This window comes from Onychostoma macrolepis, chromosome 08 (assembly GCF_012432095.1).
Source record: "Onychostoma macrolepis isolate SWU-2019 chromosome 08, ASM1243209v1, whole genome shotgun sequence".
In the NCBI taxonomy this organism is placed as follows: Eukaryota; Metazoa; Chordata; class Actinopteri; order Cypriniformes; family Cyprinidae; genus Onychostoma; species Onychostoma macrolepis.
In genome coordinates this window covers 2,380,775-2,396,233 of record NC_081162.1, presented here as the reverse complement: position 1 = coordinate 2,396,233, position 15,459 = coordinate 2,380,775, and the positions used below count along the sequence as shown (strand labels likewise).

The following is a 15,459-nucleotide window of genomic DNA, read 5'->3' as shown; positions in this document are numbered from 1 at the left end:
TATACATAGTGCAATCAGTTCGGACGTAGCACAGTGCTCATTTAACAAATGCACAGCTAAACAGATGAGTTTTGAGTCTGGATTTATGTGTTTTAGCACATCTGATAAAACATTACAGAGAAATGTTATTAGTGATACAATACTGCTCATCGCATTGACTGAGTGTTTTAGAACACCACTGCTTTTCTAATGAACACCAAGCACGAGAAATGACTGCTCTGAATGCAGATTTTGAAAGTTTTATTTCTCTGTAATGTTCTCTGAATAAGTTACTGAATGCCAAATTGTCATTGGCTGTTGCTTTTGTTGTTACTATTATAGATGCAAACAGCAGCTAGAAGGAAGCTTCACACAATCTGTACAGTATGAATAGCTTTTATTTATTTATTTATTTATTTATTGGAACCTGACAGATATGGTTACAATGAACTGTTTTTGTTTCAGAAAAAAACTTATTAAAAATAGCAGCTTAAGGTACAGTGGGGCAAAAAAGTATTTAGTCAGCCACCAATTGTGCAAGTTCTCCCACTTAAAAAGATGAGAGAGGCCTATAATTTTCATCATAGGTATACCTCCAGAAAAATCCAGAAAATCACATTGTAGGATTTTTAAAGAATTTATTTGCAAATTATGGTGGAAAATAAGTATTTGGTCAATAACAAAATTTCATCTCAATACTTTGTTATATACCCTTTGTTGGCAATGACAGAGGTCAAACGTTTTCTGTAAGTCTTCACAAGGTTTTCACACACTGTTGCTGGTATTTTGGCCCATTCCTCCATGCAGATCTCCTCTAGAGCAGTAATGTTTTGGGGCTGTCGCTGGGCAACATGGACTTTCAACTCCCTCCAGATTTTCGATGGGGTTGAGATCTGGAGACTGGCTAGGCCACTCCAGGACCTTGAAATGCTTCTTACGAAGCCACTCCTTCGTTGCCCGGGCAGTGTGTTTGGGATCATTGTCATGCTGAAAGACCCAGCCACGTTTCATCTTCAATGCCCTTGCTGATGGAAGGAGGTTTTCACTCAAAATCTCACGATACATGGCCCCATTCATTCTTTCGTTTACACGGATCAGTCATCCTGGTCCCTTTGCAGAAAAACAGCCCCAAAGCATGATGTTTCCACCCCCGTGCTTCACAGTAGGTATGGTGTTCTTTGGATGCAACTCAGCATTCTTTCTCCTCCAAACACGACAAGTTGAGTTTTTACCAAAAAGTAAAAACTCAACTTGCAATCCTCTTCTGGATCATCCAAATGCTCTATAGCAAACTTCAGACGGGCCCGGACATGTACTGGCTTAAGCAGGGGGACACGTCTGGCACTGCAGGATTTGAGTCCCTGGCGGCGCAGTGTGTTACTGATGGTAGCCTTTGTTACTTTGGTCCCAGCTCTCTGCAGGTCATTCACTAGGTCCCCCCGTGTGGTTCTGGGATTTTTGCTCACAGTTCTTGTGATCATTTTGACCCCACGGGGTGAGATCTTGCGTGGAGCCCCAGATCGAGGAAGATTATCAGTGGTCTTGTATGTCTTCCATTTTCTAATAATTGCTCCCACAGTTGATTTCTTCACACCAAGCTGCTTACCTATTGCAGATTCAGTCTTCCCAGCCTGGTGCAGGTCTACAATTTTGTTTCTGGTGTCCTTTGACAGCTCTTTGGTCTTGGCCATGGTGGAGTTTGGAGTTGGACTGTTTGAGGTTGTGGACAGGTGTCTTTTATACTGATAACAAGTTCAAACAGATGCCATTAATACAGGTAACGAGTGGAGGACAGAGGAGCCTCTTAAAGAAGTTGTTACAGGTCTGTGAGAGCCAGAAATCTTGCTTGTTTGTAGGTGACCAAATACTTATTTTACAGAGGAATTTACCAATTAATTATTTAAAAATCCTACAATGTGATTTTCTGGATTTTTTTTTCTCATTTTGTCTCTCATAGTTGAGGTATACCTATGATGAAAATTACAGGCCTCTCTCATCTTTTTAAGTGGGAGAACTTGCACAATTGGTGGCTGACTAAATACTTTTTTGCCCCACTGTATAGAGCATTGCAGTATACCAGTATAGAAATTTGGAAGAGTTTGGATGAGGAGCTGCACAGCTTACTATGACATAAAGTGATTTTCTTATCACAAATTTGCAAGACTGGTCATAACTTTTTTTATTCAATTATGAAAAATTAGATTGGTCTTATTTGTATTGGAAAAGTAAGACTGATTACCCATTGGTAACTGTGAGTTGGTCAAACTAGTTCTTAAGACACGATCTAAACATGGTTGCTAAGTTTATGCAACTGGCCCCTGGCTGTTGTTAAAATGTCGGTAGTGAAGCTAAGTTGGTCATCAAACAATATGCCCAGGTCTTTTTGCTTGGTTTTAGACCCCAGTTGAACAGTGATGTTGTGGTGACAATTTGAAAGGGTGTACTGTTCTGTGTAACTTGGATCTTCTTTTTTTTCCGCATACATCAAGCAAACATGAAATTTCACTGCAGATTACCAGGTCCAGATCTTTCCAGATTGATTTCCAGATGAAAAGGTTTTGTTATTTTTTTTAATATTGGTGTATATGGAACTCATTGTCATGCTGAAAAAATGCCCAATAATGCAGGGAATGAGGGGAGGGTAGCATCTTCTGTTTCAAGTTTTTGTATTACATCACACAGTGGGTACCAAGCACTTCTCACTGTACTCCTGCTCTAGCAACACCAGAACATTTTGGATGCTTTTGGACTTGGTCTCTTGAGACCAGAGTATGGATTCCCAGAAGTCTCTGAGACACTTGCATGTTATTTCTCCTGCTCTCTTTCTAGCAAAAATTCACTCATCACTAAATGAAAACTTAAATGAAAGACCTGATTATTTCAGGAGCCTTGTCACTAGTCCATTGTTTTTGAATGTCGGTGCTACTTCTGCTATATTTTCACACTTAAAACAATAATTTGGTATTCCTCTTGTAACATTGTCCTCTTTTATGCTAAGAAATAATTCACCTGGCAGTTCTCTCCCAAGTAGTTCCACTGCTGCCAGCATTAAGTCTGAGTACGATTCAGTGGGCTATATAACACTTTTAATGGTCAGGAAATTACTTGTCTTTAAAAGTTTTGGTTCAATAAATTTGGTTCAATAGACCTGTTGATCTAAAATAGCCTTAAACCTATACACATTTCTTTCTTTTTTTTAGTTTTATTTAGTAACTTTCCGTAGGGTGTACTCATTTTTGCAACACAACATTTTATCACTTTGATAAGAAAATCTTATTTTGACATTCTTCTTTGGTAATTGATCAAGCAGGCTTGTTGGAACAGTATATCTCCAAAGAACCCTAACATGTCATATAAGTAAAGAGTAATTGCTGAATTTAAGTTTTAGGGGGGTGTACTCATTTATGCTGTGCACTGTATATAATTAGTGCAGTCTAATGGACAAAAGCCATTGACCTTCAGTGAGTTTCTGTCCCTGCTATGTTGGTTGTTTAGGCAAGACTATTTGTGTAGAGGTAACTGGAAACACAAGAAATGTTAATTTTTTTTGTTTGTTTGTTTCTCCTCTGTGCAGGTGTTTTCTGAAGCTGGGGGAGTGGCAGCTCAGCCTTCAGGGTATCAATGAGAGTACCATACCTAAAGTGTTACAGTATTACAGTCACTCAACAGAGCATGATCGCAACTGGTACAAGGTACGTTAACCTCACAAACTTTAAATGTATGTGGATGAATCACATTAAACCTGTTAACAACATGTCCACGTTGTCACCTTAAAATCTCTTTCTCATTGATCCTCATTAGATCTTGATGATATCATGGTGCATAAATGCTTCAAATGTTAAATAATACAGTTTGAGACCACACTGAAATATTATTAATTAATTATATTAATTTATTGTTATTATAATAGTACAGGTGCTGGTCATATAATTAGAATATCATCAAAAAGTTGATTTATTTCACTAATTCCATTCAAAAAGTGAAACTTGTATATTATATTCATTAATTACACACAGACTGATATATTTCAAATGTTTATTTCTTTTCATTTTGATGATTAGAGCTTAAAGCTCATGAAAGTCAAAAATCAGTGTCTCAAAATATTAGAATATTACTTAAGGCCAATACAAAGAAAGGATTTTTAGAAATCTTGGCCAACTGAAAAGTATGAAAATGAAAAGTATGAGCATGTACATCACTCAGTACTTAGTTGGGGCTCCTTTTGCCTGAATTACTTGGAGTCGATCAGTCTGTGGCACTGCTCAGGTGTTATGAGAGCCCAGGTTGCTCTGATAGTGGCCTTCAGCTCATCTGCATTGTTGGGTCTGGTGTCTCTCATCTTCCTCTTGACAATACCCCATAGATTCTCTATGGGGTTCAGGTCAGGCGAGTTTGCTGGCCAATCAAGCACAGTAACACTATGGTCATTGAACGAGCTTTTGGTACCTTTGGCAGTGTGGACAGGTGCCAAGTCCTGCTGGAAAATGAAATCAGCATCTTCATAAAGCTTGTCAACAGAAGGAAGCATGAAGTGCTCTAAAATTTCCTGGTAGATGGCTGCGTTGACTGTGGACTTCAGAAAACACAGTGGGCCAACACCAGCAGATGACATTGCAGCCCAAATCATCATTGACTGTGGAAACTTCACACTGGACTTCAAGCAACATGGATTCTGTGCCTCTCCACTCTTCCTTCAGACTCTGGGACCTTGATTTCCAAATGAAATGTAAAATTTACTTTCATTTGAAAAGAGGACTTTGGACCACTGAGCAACAGTCCAGTTCTTTTTCTCCACAGCCCAGGTAAGATGCTTCTGACATTGTCTCTGGTTCAGAAGTGGCTTGGTAGCCCTTTTCCTGAAGACGTCTGAGCGTGGTGACTCTTGATGCACTGACTCCAGCTTCAGTTCTCTCCTTGTGAAGCTCTCACAAGTGATTGAATCGGCTTTGCTTGACTGTATTCTCAAGCTTGCGGTCATCCCTGTTGCTTGTGCACCTTTTCCTACTCAAATTCTTCCTTCCAGTCAACTTTGCATTTAATATGCTTTGATACAGCACTCTGTAAACAGCCACACCTTTCAGTAATGACCTTCTGTGACTTACCCTCTTTGTGGAGGGTGTCAATGTTCGTCCTCTGGATCATTGCCAAGTCAGCAGTCTTCCCCATTATTGTGGTTTCAAAGAACAAGAGATACCCAGAATTTATACTGTAGGGATGGTAATTTATTCAAACTCAAATGTAAATATTCTAATATTTTGAGATACTGATTTTTGACTTTCATGAGCTGTAAGCTCTAATCATCAAAATTAAAAGAAATAAACATTTGAAATATATCAGTCTGTGTAATGAATGAATATAATATACAAGTTTCACTTTTTGAATGGAATTAGTGAAATAAATCAACTTTTTGATGATATTCTAATTATATGACCAGCACCTGTAAGTACATGTAATGTGTATCAAGGACACCTTAAAGTTGGCATGAAATGGAAGTAGCGATTGTCTTTTTTTCTCTATTGTGACATCTATCCGAGTGAAACGGCATCTGAAATGAGAGGGCGGGACTTGATTTCATCCTTCGAGAATTGATTGGATTATTGGAAGTTGGGGCGTTGCTAACAAAATGGAGGCAGATCTAAATGTCAGTTGGCAGTTAGTTGTGGGGGGATTTCACTCCACTGGATTGCACAAAACATGTGAGAGTAGGGATGCACCGATACCACTTTTTCCAGTACTCGCCCGATACCGATACTTTCATTTTTGGTACTTGTCGATACCGATATTTTCATTGCATTTGTAAATTTTTTAAATATTGGGTACAGAAACCAAAAGAGTATGTATAATGTTAGTTGGTTAACTTAATTTATCAAATAGATACAGTCAAACCTAAATTAATTCAGACACCTTCAACATTTCTCACATTATCACAGTTTATTCGCTATAGTTTATGGTAGTAAAATATGACAAGAACTCAGTTAAACTGTGTCAGAACAAATTCAGCTCGATAATATCAGATAACTTTGATAGAAAGGTATGTGATGGATTACAATCAACCAATATGACAATATTTACACAACTATCAATACTTTGTCAGGCCACCCTTATCCTTAATGACAGCCTGTAGTCTCCTGGGCATGCTGTCAGCCAGGTTCATGCAAACCTGAACTTCAGTTTTTTTTCCCAGACTCGGTCTGAATAATTTTTGGTTCCAAATTTGTATCAATTTTATTGGTAGTCCACTGTATGAAGAATTTTTGGATATAATATGTCACAGTTTACTTTATTTTGCTATCCTCACTTACATAAATGAACTATAGTGTCCTGCACCCACTAGTAAAAAATATCAAGAATTATATTTGGTCTCTGAATAATTTTTGGTTCGACTGTATATCCTTTGGTTATTTTCACACTTAATTATGCACATTAAAATGTATTTTACAAGTTTTTGTTACTTTCATTGTTCATTTTTTTTTTTTTTTGCTCTATGGTACATCATCTTTAATTCAATTGCATTAGAGCTGCTAAAATCACGCGTTTTGCTGTAATAATGCAGGGAACCACTCATTATAAATCTCCTAACTGTGATATTTTAAGAAATAGAAGTCGCATTTTTCTTTGCTTTTCTTTCTAATGCAGAAACACTCATGAAGCAAGCAAAACATGCACAACGCGCGCACGTATTTGTACTGGTGCAAAATGAGAGGGACCGTACAGCCTAGCACATTTCACACAGGCTGCTAGTTTCACTTTCGCCAGAAAGTCGTGTATGCTTAAGGTTGAAAATAAATTATTTATTTTATAGTGAATGCCCCTATAAATTGTCTTATATTTACGATTCAGTTTTAATCCAAGTGATGCATGCTATGTGAGCAAACATCAATAAAGATCACAGAAGTGCGCACGTGCTCTATCTCTCTCTCCCTCGCTCCCTCCCTAACGTTAAGTAACTTGTGCATTGTTTTGCTTACTTGTTTTTGACATATCCGACCGAACTACAAACGTTCCAGTGATGTCTGTGAGAAAAGTATATTCACTCGCGCATCTGCGCCGGCTTTGCTTTTCAGTTCGCGCACATCAGCTATAAAGGCATTAATACTGAATGTTTAACATTATTCATTGAATACATCTGCTTCGTAGACATCCTTAATCTCTAATAACTCCATTCTGCTGCATGTTGTCCTGTTTCTTTGTCTGAATATGGCACTTATCACATGCTGTGAGTAGAGGTTGACCGATTCATCGGTTTTGTCGATTAATCGGCACCAATAGTTAATTGCCGCAACTATCGGTTATCGGCAAAAATCCATTCCGATAGTTTTCCGGTTTGCAAACTTTGCTGGAGTGGCTGAGAAGGGTCCGCTGGCATTATACAGTACGAGAGCGGCCTCTAGAGGTGGAAATCACTGACAGCACGTGTTGTTTATTTTGACATGTGACACTGTGCGCTGCACAGAGCGGGAAACTCCATACGCGCATTTAAATACAGCCGACAGAAAATACTGCCGCGGAACAGAGCGCCATTCACATAGTTTTCTATTAAATTACATTATATTTGTCCCAAATCATTGTGAATGTGAATGTACATAATGACCCTAGGCTATGAATGTACATAATGACCCTAGGCTATGAATTATGTATTGTGCATTTTTCAGCAAAACGTTTGTCTTTCTGTGGCTCTAATAAAGTCTGTATGCTTCATATAGAGAGCTGTAATACAGATCGTGCATTCTCTTTCCGCTTGCTCTGTTTTTTTTAAACACCGAACTTCAAACTCATTTATGCCACATTGTTCATTCTTGAAGCAAATTTATGTCCGTTTGGGGATTAAATAAATTGTTTTAGACCGCCACTTGATCTGAACGCAAAGCGTCTAGTGTGTGTGCGCATGTGTGTGATACCTCTGAGTTCTCCTAGACGCAGCGCTGCACTTTTGCCTGGTGTGTGACTAACATTTCTTTTTTCTTTTTTTTTTGATTAGATAATTATCAAGTGTTAAAAAACAGAAGCAAATAAAGTGTGTGAGTACACATACAATATCCATATGTATGTAATTTTAATGCTATGGCCTTGTGTAGATATTTAAAAATGGCCATCTTTAAGCATGACTGTTGAAATTAAATGGTAATACTTAACAATAAGAGTCCATTCGTAGCATTAATGAAAACTGTAGAAGTATTGTTCCATGTTAGAGTGTGTTCATTTCAACATTCAGTATTAGCAATTAATAGGCAACATCTTTTCAATTTTAAAGTTTCTTCTTTTAACATTAGCAAACTATTAAATAATTTTAATGATCAATATAGTAAATAATATTAATATTTTTATTCATTTACAATGTATGGTTCAGTACTGTTACTGCTTTTGTTTTTTTTTTAAATAGTAAAGCACTAGCTTTCTTTCAGTATCCATTTTGAAAACTATCGGTTGATTAATCGGTATCGGCCAGTGTGGTCCAACCTAGCTATTGGTATCGGTAAAATCCACTATCGGTCGACCTCTAGCTGTGAGGTATCGGGGCATTTTAACGAGTACGAGTACGAGTACAGGAGCTCAGTATCGGGATCCCTATGTGAGAGAGAAAGAGAGGGACTGCCTGAATGACTGAGCGCGTCCTCCATCAGTTTAAGTCATATTCATACAAAAAAAAAAATAGTTTGCGATGTCCTAAGAGTAATGTTATGGTAATATCCTTTCAACTTCTAAGAGTAGTGTACTCCCCCATGGCTCATGTCAACTGGTCAATGCATTTATTTCTATAAAGTGAAGCATCAGCTTCAGCTTTCCCCTGTCGTTTACCCCAGCGTTTACACCTTACATCACTAGCTCCGCCCTTGCACCATCACTCGTGACCGGAAGAGAAGATGAGTCGTTTTGAGGGGGAGGGGAGGTTAACATTTTTGATTAAAGATTACAAAGGCACATGAATGTTTTTTTAAAAATAATGAAGTGCACGGATAAATTATAATAAACACTACAGTATTCCATTGAAAAATAAGAATTTTCAATTTTGATTTCATGCCGACTTTAAATTAAAGTGTTACCCAGATTTCTTTTAAAATTAGAAGTACAATTTTATGAATTTTAGTAAACACTTGAAACAAAGAAAAGAAATATGTGAAGTGAATGATATTATATTCTTATTATATTAAAAGCTATATCACCTTGATATGTGAGTGTAATAGTGCTTTCATACAACAGTTAATAAATAAGCAGTTGCTGAGTAACTAAGTAACTTTTAGTGATATTGCCAGACTGTTTTTGCTTGACCAGTGAAAACAAAACCAAAGCAGGATCAACCATAATAAATCAACAAACAAAAAAAGGTGGCTCCCTGCTCTGAGAGTTTTGTGAATTCCGTAAATATCATGGGGTGTTAGACACCCAATCTGCAGGAAAAGCAACTCTTCTTTTAGTTTTTTTTAATTTTATTTTAGTTTACAGTGAGGCACATACAATGGAAGTGAATGGCAAAATTAGGAGGGTATAGATGTGAAACCTTAGTTGCATAGGTTTGCACATCGCTCAAATAATACTTTGTTGAAACACTGTTTTGTAATAGAGCAGCCAGCCAGTCTTTTTGTGTGAGTCTATTCACTTCTTGCTTTTTCCAACTCTTCCTTGCCAAAGAGCTCTAACTCATTACGCAATTTAGTTTAAATGGGAATTCATGTAATTAATTAGAATTAGTTATAAACAATTATGATTATGTATATCAGCTGGCAGAAGTAAATGTAGTAGAATTAATATTAAAATCAACTAATCTGTTTGTCCAGTATATCATGTACAGTATAATCATCTATCACTTTAATAACTGTTATTTTTTGGGCACAGAACAGTTTACAGTACTAATGCATTAGAGCATGTACAGTAACAAGGATCGAACTCATTGAACTGACTTGAGGCTGACCGGATATCTCTCATACTTTCTTTCTCCCTTTGTTATTGTGCTTAGGCAGCCTGAGATAGTGGCCTTTAACTTCCACAGACGTCACAGTCAATGAAGGTGGCTTGACCAGTGCAGAGTTGTGATTTAGATAGATTTTTTTATTTTTTTGCATAATCAGAGTGGGCTGGCAGATTTGTGTGATTAACTATGATTATGGTAACAGGAGCATAACACAAGATATGAAGATGTGGTCTACACCAATATCCGGGACATTAAGAAAGGATAGTTTTGGTATGAAACATGATAAAGACTGGGGTTACGTAAACTAGTGATTTGAAAACAGACCATGCAGTGTATGGTACAAAACAATATACAAACTGGTATATAATACAAATAATGCTCTGGGGATACATTTTAAAATGGTTTGCATTTGAATTAATTGGAGACAAGTCCTTTGTATGCATATTTCGTACATTTAATTGTCTTTTGGCCTGTGCCACCCATCCCCATGGCATCCCTTTGATGTCAGGGAAGGTGTCACCAGTTTCCTGGCTAATGTCAGCAGTAGGGTACAACACTGGGGTTTGGGACCAATCCTATAGACTCCTCGGAGCCCCAAAGTTGGTCCTTTCCTTTGATGTTACAGTGTGATTAATCAGTAAGTGTTTTTTACGACCTGTGATCCAATTGATAGTCTGGCAGGGCACTACACTGGGATTTTACAAAATGTTGTTCTTCTAAAGCAGTTCCTTTTGTTGACTTGATTTGTGTTTTGAGGTTGATGAAATACCTATTCATCTCCAGATTTGTAATGGAGGCCTGCAAGTTTTTGTCTATGATTCCCAATATCTTGACTATTGTCCCAGTCCCAGCTGAAGACAAGCAGCCCTATAAGGATGAATTATTAATGAATGCTTTTTTTTGTGAGTAATGACTTTTGTCTGGCCACCCTACCCCATAGCTCAGTCATATGAAAAAAACAGGGCATTGTTGTCATATGCAGCAGCCCCTTTCTTGTTAATGTAATTCTCTTGGCAGTCTCCTTGTCTCCACTTGATGATGGCTTTGACTCATGGCACATGCACATCTAATGTTTTGGAAATACTTTTGTATACTCACTTTCACAATGAGTTCCCAACATATCTTTAGAAAGGTTTTTTTTGAGAGTTATGGCTTCAGCAAAAAGATGGAACCAAGATGATGTAGTAGGAAGTCCTACGGAAACAAACATTTTTATTTAGGGTTGATCAGCATCACTTAAATGATGATGAAATTATTATAATTACTTTACAGTAAAAATCTGAATGTGACAAGTTCATTCCAAACAGAGTAAAGAGCTGCTCACACAGAATGCATTTTCCATCTAATTGCGCTACTTTACCATTGTTTTTCTATATACATTCTCTAGATGGTCATGTTTGACCGTTGCGTTCACGTCTTGCAAATTAAAACCAGTTCACCTCTAAAAAAACGTGCATTTTTTTGTTCTGTGTTAATTGAATAAAAACTTGTATTAGATTCAGTGATGACTGTGAGTTTAATCAGAAACATTTAGCTGGAATTCCTCTGAAGATCTTTCATTTTGAGTTATTTTTGAGAAAAGATTTTTCTTAGTCATGATCAAGCGTTCATGTTATTTATCATGCTGCTGTTTCTATGCAGGTGACAGTTTATTTCCATTAAAGTGCTGTTGTTTTCAGTCTTGTCATAAAATGAGATGAAGCATATTTCCTCTGCAGGCCTGGCATGCTTGGGCAGTAATGAACTTTGAGGCTGTGCTTCACTACAAGCACCAGAACCAGGGCCGTGATGAGAAGAAGAAACTACGGCATGCAAGTGGTGCCAGTGCCAACAGCGAAGCCAGTAACAGTGACAGTGAGGCCGACAGCACAGAGCACAGTCCTGTACCCTCCCCCGGACAGAAGAAAGTCAATGAAGTGAGCAACAAACCAAAGCCAGGCGTCAACACTGAAGTGTTATTGGAAGCTTATGTGTAAAGCTTCACCAGCATTCACCTTTACTGCATTTCCAAACAACTTGTAAACAATTTTCTAAAACAAGTAAACGAGTTTAAAATTGGCCAACAATAAAATGGAGATAGCTTCTTTGATCTTCCGATGTGTTTACGCTGCTATATGAACAAATCTGCAGACTGTTGCTATTAACAAGGTTCTCTCAACAGTTTAAAACCCAGAATTGCACGGAAAGTAAAATAATTTTGATCAACAGACATCTGGGAGAATAAACAGCAAATGCAATGACAATTAGTCCTAAGATCTTGAAGTCATAAACATAAAACATGAAGTTAACACAGGCAACACACTTAAAAGTGTTTGCGAAGGAAATAATGTGGATTCATGTGTGAAATTATTTTTAATTATGTTGACAGTCGTGTAATGTTTAGGGTTGAATTCTGTGTTTTCTATGTTGCAGGATTTGTCCAAGACTCTCCTTTTGTACACAGTGCCTGCAGTGCAGGGATTTTTCAGATCTATCTCACTCTCACGTGGAAATAACTTACAGGACACACTGAGGTAAGAGAGCCCTAGTCATCTAGGCGAAAGTAACACTGTATTTCTATATTTAATATGTATATTTCTGAGTCTGATTAGAGCCTGTTGTCTTGTTTTAAAATGTGTTTATGTCATGCTTCACAGCATGCTGACATATCGCTTCACAATGCTCTCATGAATCCGCATGTGACGGCTGGCCTGAAGCGATAGTTTACAGTTTAATCTGTTCTAGAGCAATAGAGAGCTGAGTAATATCAGCATAACAATAAAAAGTTAATTGTGTGTTTTCTAATCATCTCCTGGAGAATTCATGTACAATCAAAATAATAGAGCCTTGGGGCACAAAAAAAGCATTTGTTATTCTGACAAGAACAGTCTGTTTCCTATGATGGAGTCTAAATTCTGACTAAATGCTCTTCATAAATGCCATTTATCAGCAAAAAGAGCTCATTTGAGTAGACACAGCTTTTTCTAGAAAACTTTAGTCAGAAATGGACGATTTGAGATGGTGTATAATTAGCCAATGAGGATCAAGTTGTGGTTTCTTGATAAATGGTTTAATAACTGCCAGCATGAATGATGAATAGGATATGAGATGTCCAGAAATGTTGTAACCCTCTTTACAGCACCATGCAAACAAAAATCAATTGAAATATACTGGATTCACATGCAGTTCATCAAATAACTTTACATTGTGTATGATGATCGTGTATTTGTTCCTTTATATTTAGAGTCCTGACCTTGTGGTTTGATTATGGCCACTGGCCCGAGGTGAATGAAGCTCTAGTCGAGGGTATTAAGACCATTCAGATAGACACATGGTTACAGGTAAGACCATTTCCAGCTCTCTATACATTAGCAGAGTTTCGATTCCAACTGAAATTATCACAAGTTAAATATTTGAAATCTGTTTTCGTTGGCAGCAGATAGGAAAACTTTTCACATGTGCTTTTACCAGATTTGATTTAGTTAGATCTGTAAATTCACGAAGTCTTATTATCTTACACAATTAAGCTTCCAAAACAAATGTATGTTGTTTTAAGGATGTTTGCATACTTTTTATACTGAAGAAAATTATGGTATCGCTACAAACTGTACATAGCAGAATTTCACTTGAAAACACAGAAAATCATTTATTATCTTCTTCCTTTCAATCAGGTGATTCCTCAACTGATAGCTCGAATCGATACCCCACGTGCACTGGTGGGACGTCTTATTCACCAGCTACTCACTGACATTGGCCGCTACCACCCCCAGGTATATGTATAAAACAGAGTAATGATCATCACGCATTAATAAAAACATCAATTTAAAAAAGAAAAAAGAAATAAACATTTGTGTAGATTAATAGAGTAATGCACATAGGAAACCCATCTCCATAATAAAGAACATCTCACATGTTCTTAATTAAAAAAAAATAAAAAAAAAAAATTAACAATTGTGAAAATCATCTTGGCCTGTTGGAAGTTTAATGGCTGAAAGAGTCCCGTGTCTTGTCAAACTGTCCAATGCTGCCTTTCAAGATGTACTTACTTTGTTCCAGATGTAGGCAAGATGTCAGTTACTCATGCCATAGTTCAACAGTAGGACAGTTAGTCCTTTTCCACAACAGTAATAACAGCTTCTTGGCTGTTATCAGACTATTGTATATTTGAGGAATTCATGATGAGCTTGATCAGATTGAGCTAGATCAGCATAAACTGATTTGCATTTATCATAAAGAGGTGGTACATTGGGGGAGGGGGAAATCTATGCAACTTCTGGCAACACTTTGCTTAAAGCCTTTATTTATAATGCATTATAAACATAGTTTTATTGTATAAATTATGCTTTGTAATACACTTTATAATGCATTGTACAATCTCATGAATAATTGTAACCACAGTTAATACATACTGAATGAGGCATAATCTAGTATTGATAGATTGTTTATCAATATCTTCCAAACCACTCTGCCAGACCTTCTCAGAGATGCCACTTCATTCTTCCCTCTCGTTCCCATTCCTCCCTGATTACTTTTGTGGAGGGGGAAGTAGCTAAATGAAAGATAACTGTTCTTTGTTTCCCCTAAACTTATTCATAGCTTGTGGCTTCAAACCAGGGTCTGTAGATTATAACGTCAAATAGAATTCCTTAAAACGTTGGTTTATGTATTTAGACACATGTATTTATACATTGCGTCCCTCATTTAGTCTTTATTTTATGATTGAACTTTCTCATTCCATTTTTGCAGTTTGTCTGGCAAGTAATTTAAGAGGCTTTTCCCCAAACTCATAGTATTTTTGTCGAATGAATAGAAATAATTATTTTATTTTAGGAGAGACAGTTTTATTGTTTTCATTATCTAAATGATGAATTTGTTTCCCTAAATTTATTAATTTCATTTTGTATAATTTATTTCCCTTGATAGACCCTTGATATGAAATTACACAGCCCAGGGTTCCCGCGGGTCCTTAAAAAGTCTTAAAAGGTCTTAAATTTACTTTATCAAATTTAAGGTCATAAAAAGTCTTAAATTGTCTTAATTATGATTTCAAGAGGTTTTCTTAAATCTGGGTACAGACCACAGGGGCCAGTTGCATAAACTTATGTTAAGACTGTGTCTTAAGAACTAGTTTGACCAACTAACAGTTGCCAAGGGGTAATCAGTCTTACTTTTCCAATACAAATGTAAAAAGTTATGTCCAGTCTTGAAGATAAAAATTTAGATGACTAACTTTTTAAGACTAGTCTAAAAAGTTTATGCAACCGGCTCCAATCGGGATGCAGCTTAATGTGACAATTAAACTTCAAAAGGCTATGAATAAAATATGAGCGCTGCAAGTTTCAAAGTCTGGTGCTGCTTTGTGTTCTGGCGTTACCGCGGAAACCGTTCGAAAGCGCCTCCTGCTGGCAGAGAATGAATCTGCATGTTCAATAGGGCTGTTGTTGTGAGCTCCGGAGGCTGTAGTTTCAGAACTGGATTTCTAGGACTCTATAGTTTTTTGTTTGTTTGTTTTTAATTTTTTTTTTTTTTTTTTTTTTGCATGTATGTATTGTGTCAGGTCTTCCAGCCAGTTCTATCAAACCTTTACAATTAAT

At 37.0% G+C, this 15,459-nt stretch overlaps 1 protein-coding gene across 3 annotated transcripts in view; it reads left to right on the top strand.

Moving 5' to 3' along the window:
* mtor (mechanistic target of rapamycin kinase) overlaps positions 1-15,459 on the top strand; it is a 141,827-nt gene that overhangs the window by 99,372 nt on the left and 26,996 nt on the right. For all 3 annotated transcript variants that reach the window (XM_058783740.1, XM_058783743.1, XM_058783741.1), the window contains exons 38-42: positions 3,554-3,671; positions 11,605-11,802; positions 12,299-12,399; positions 13,110-13,206; positions 13,537-13,635. In XM_058783740.1, coding sequence (XP_058639723.1) covers positions 3,554-3,671; positions 11,605-11,802; positions 12,299-12,399; positions 13,110-13,206; positions 13,537-13,635 — 613 coding nt within the window. The remainder of the gene's footprint in view (positions 1-3,553; positions 3,672-11,604; positions 11,803-12,298; positions 12,400-13,109; positions 13,207-13,536; positions 13,636-15,459) is intronic.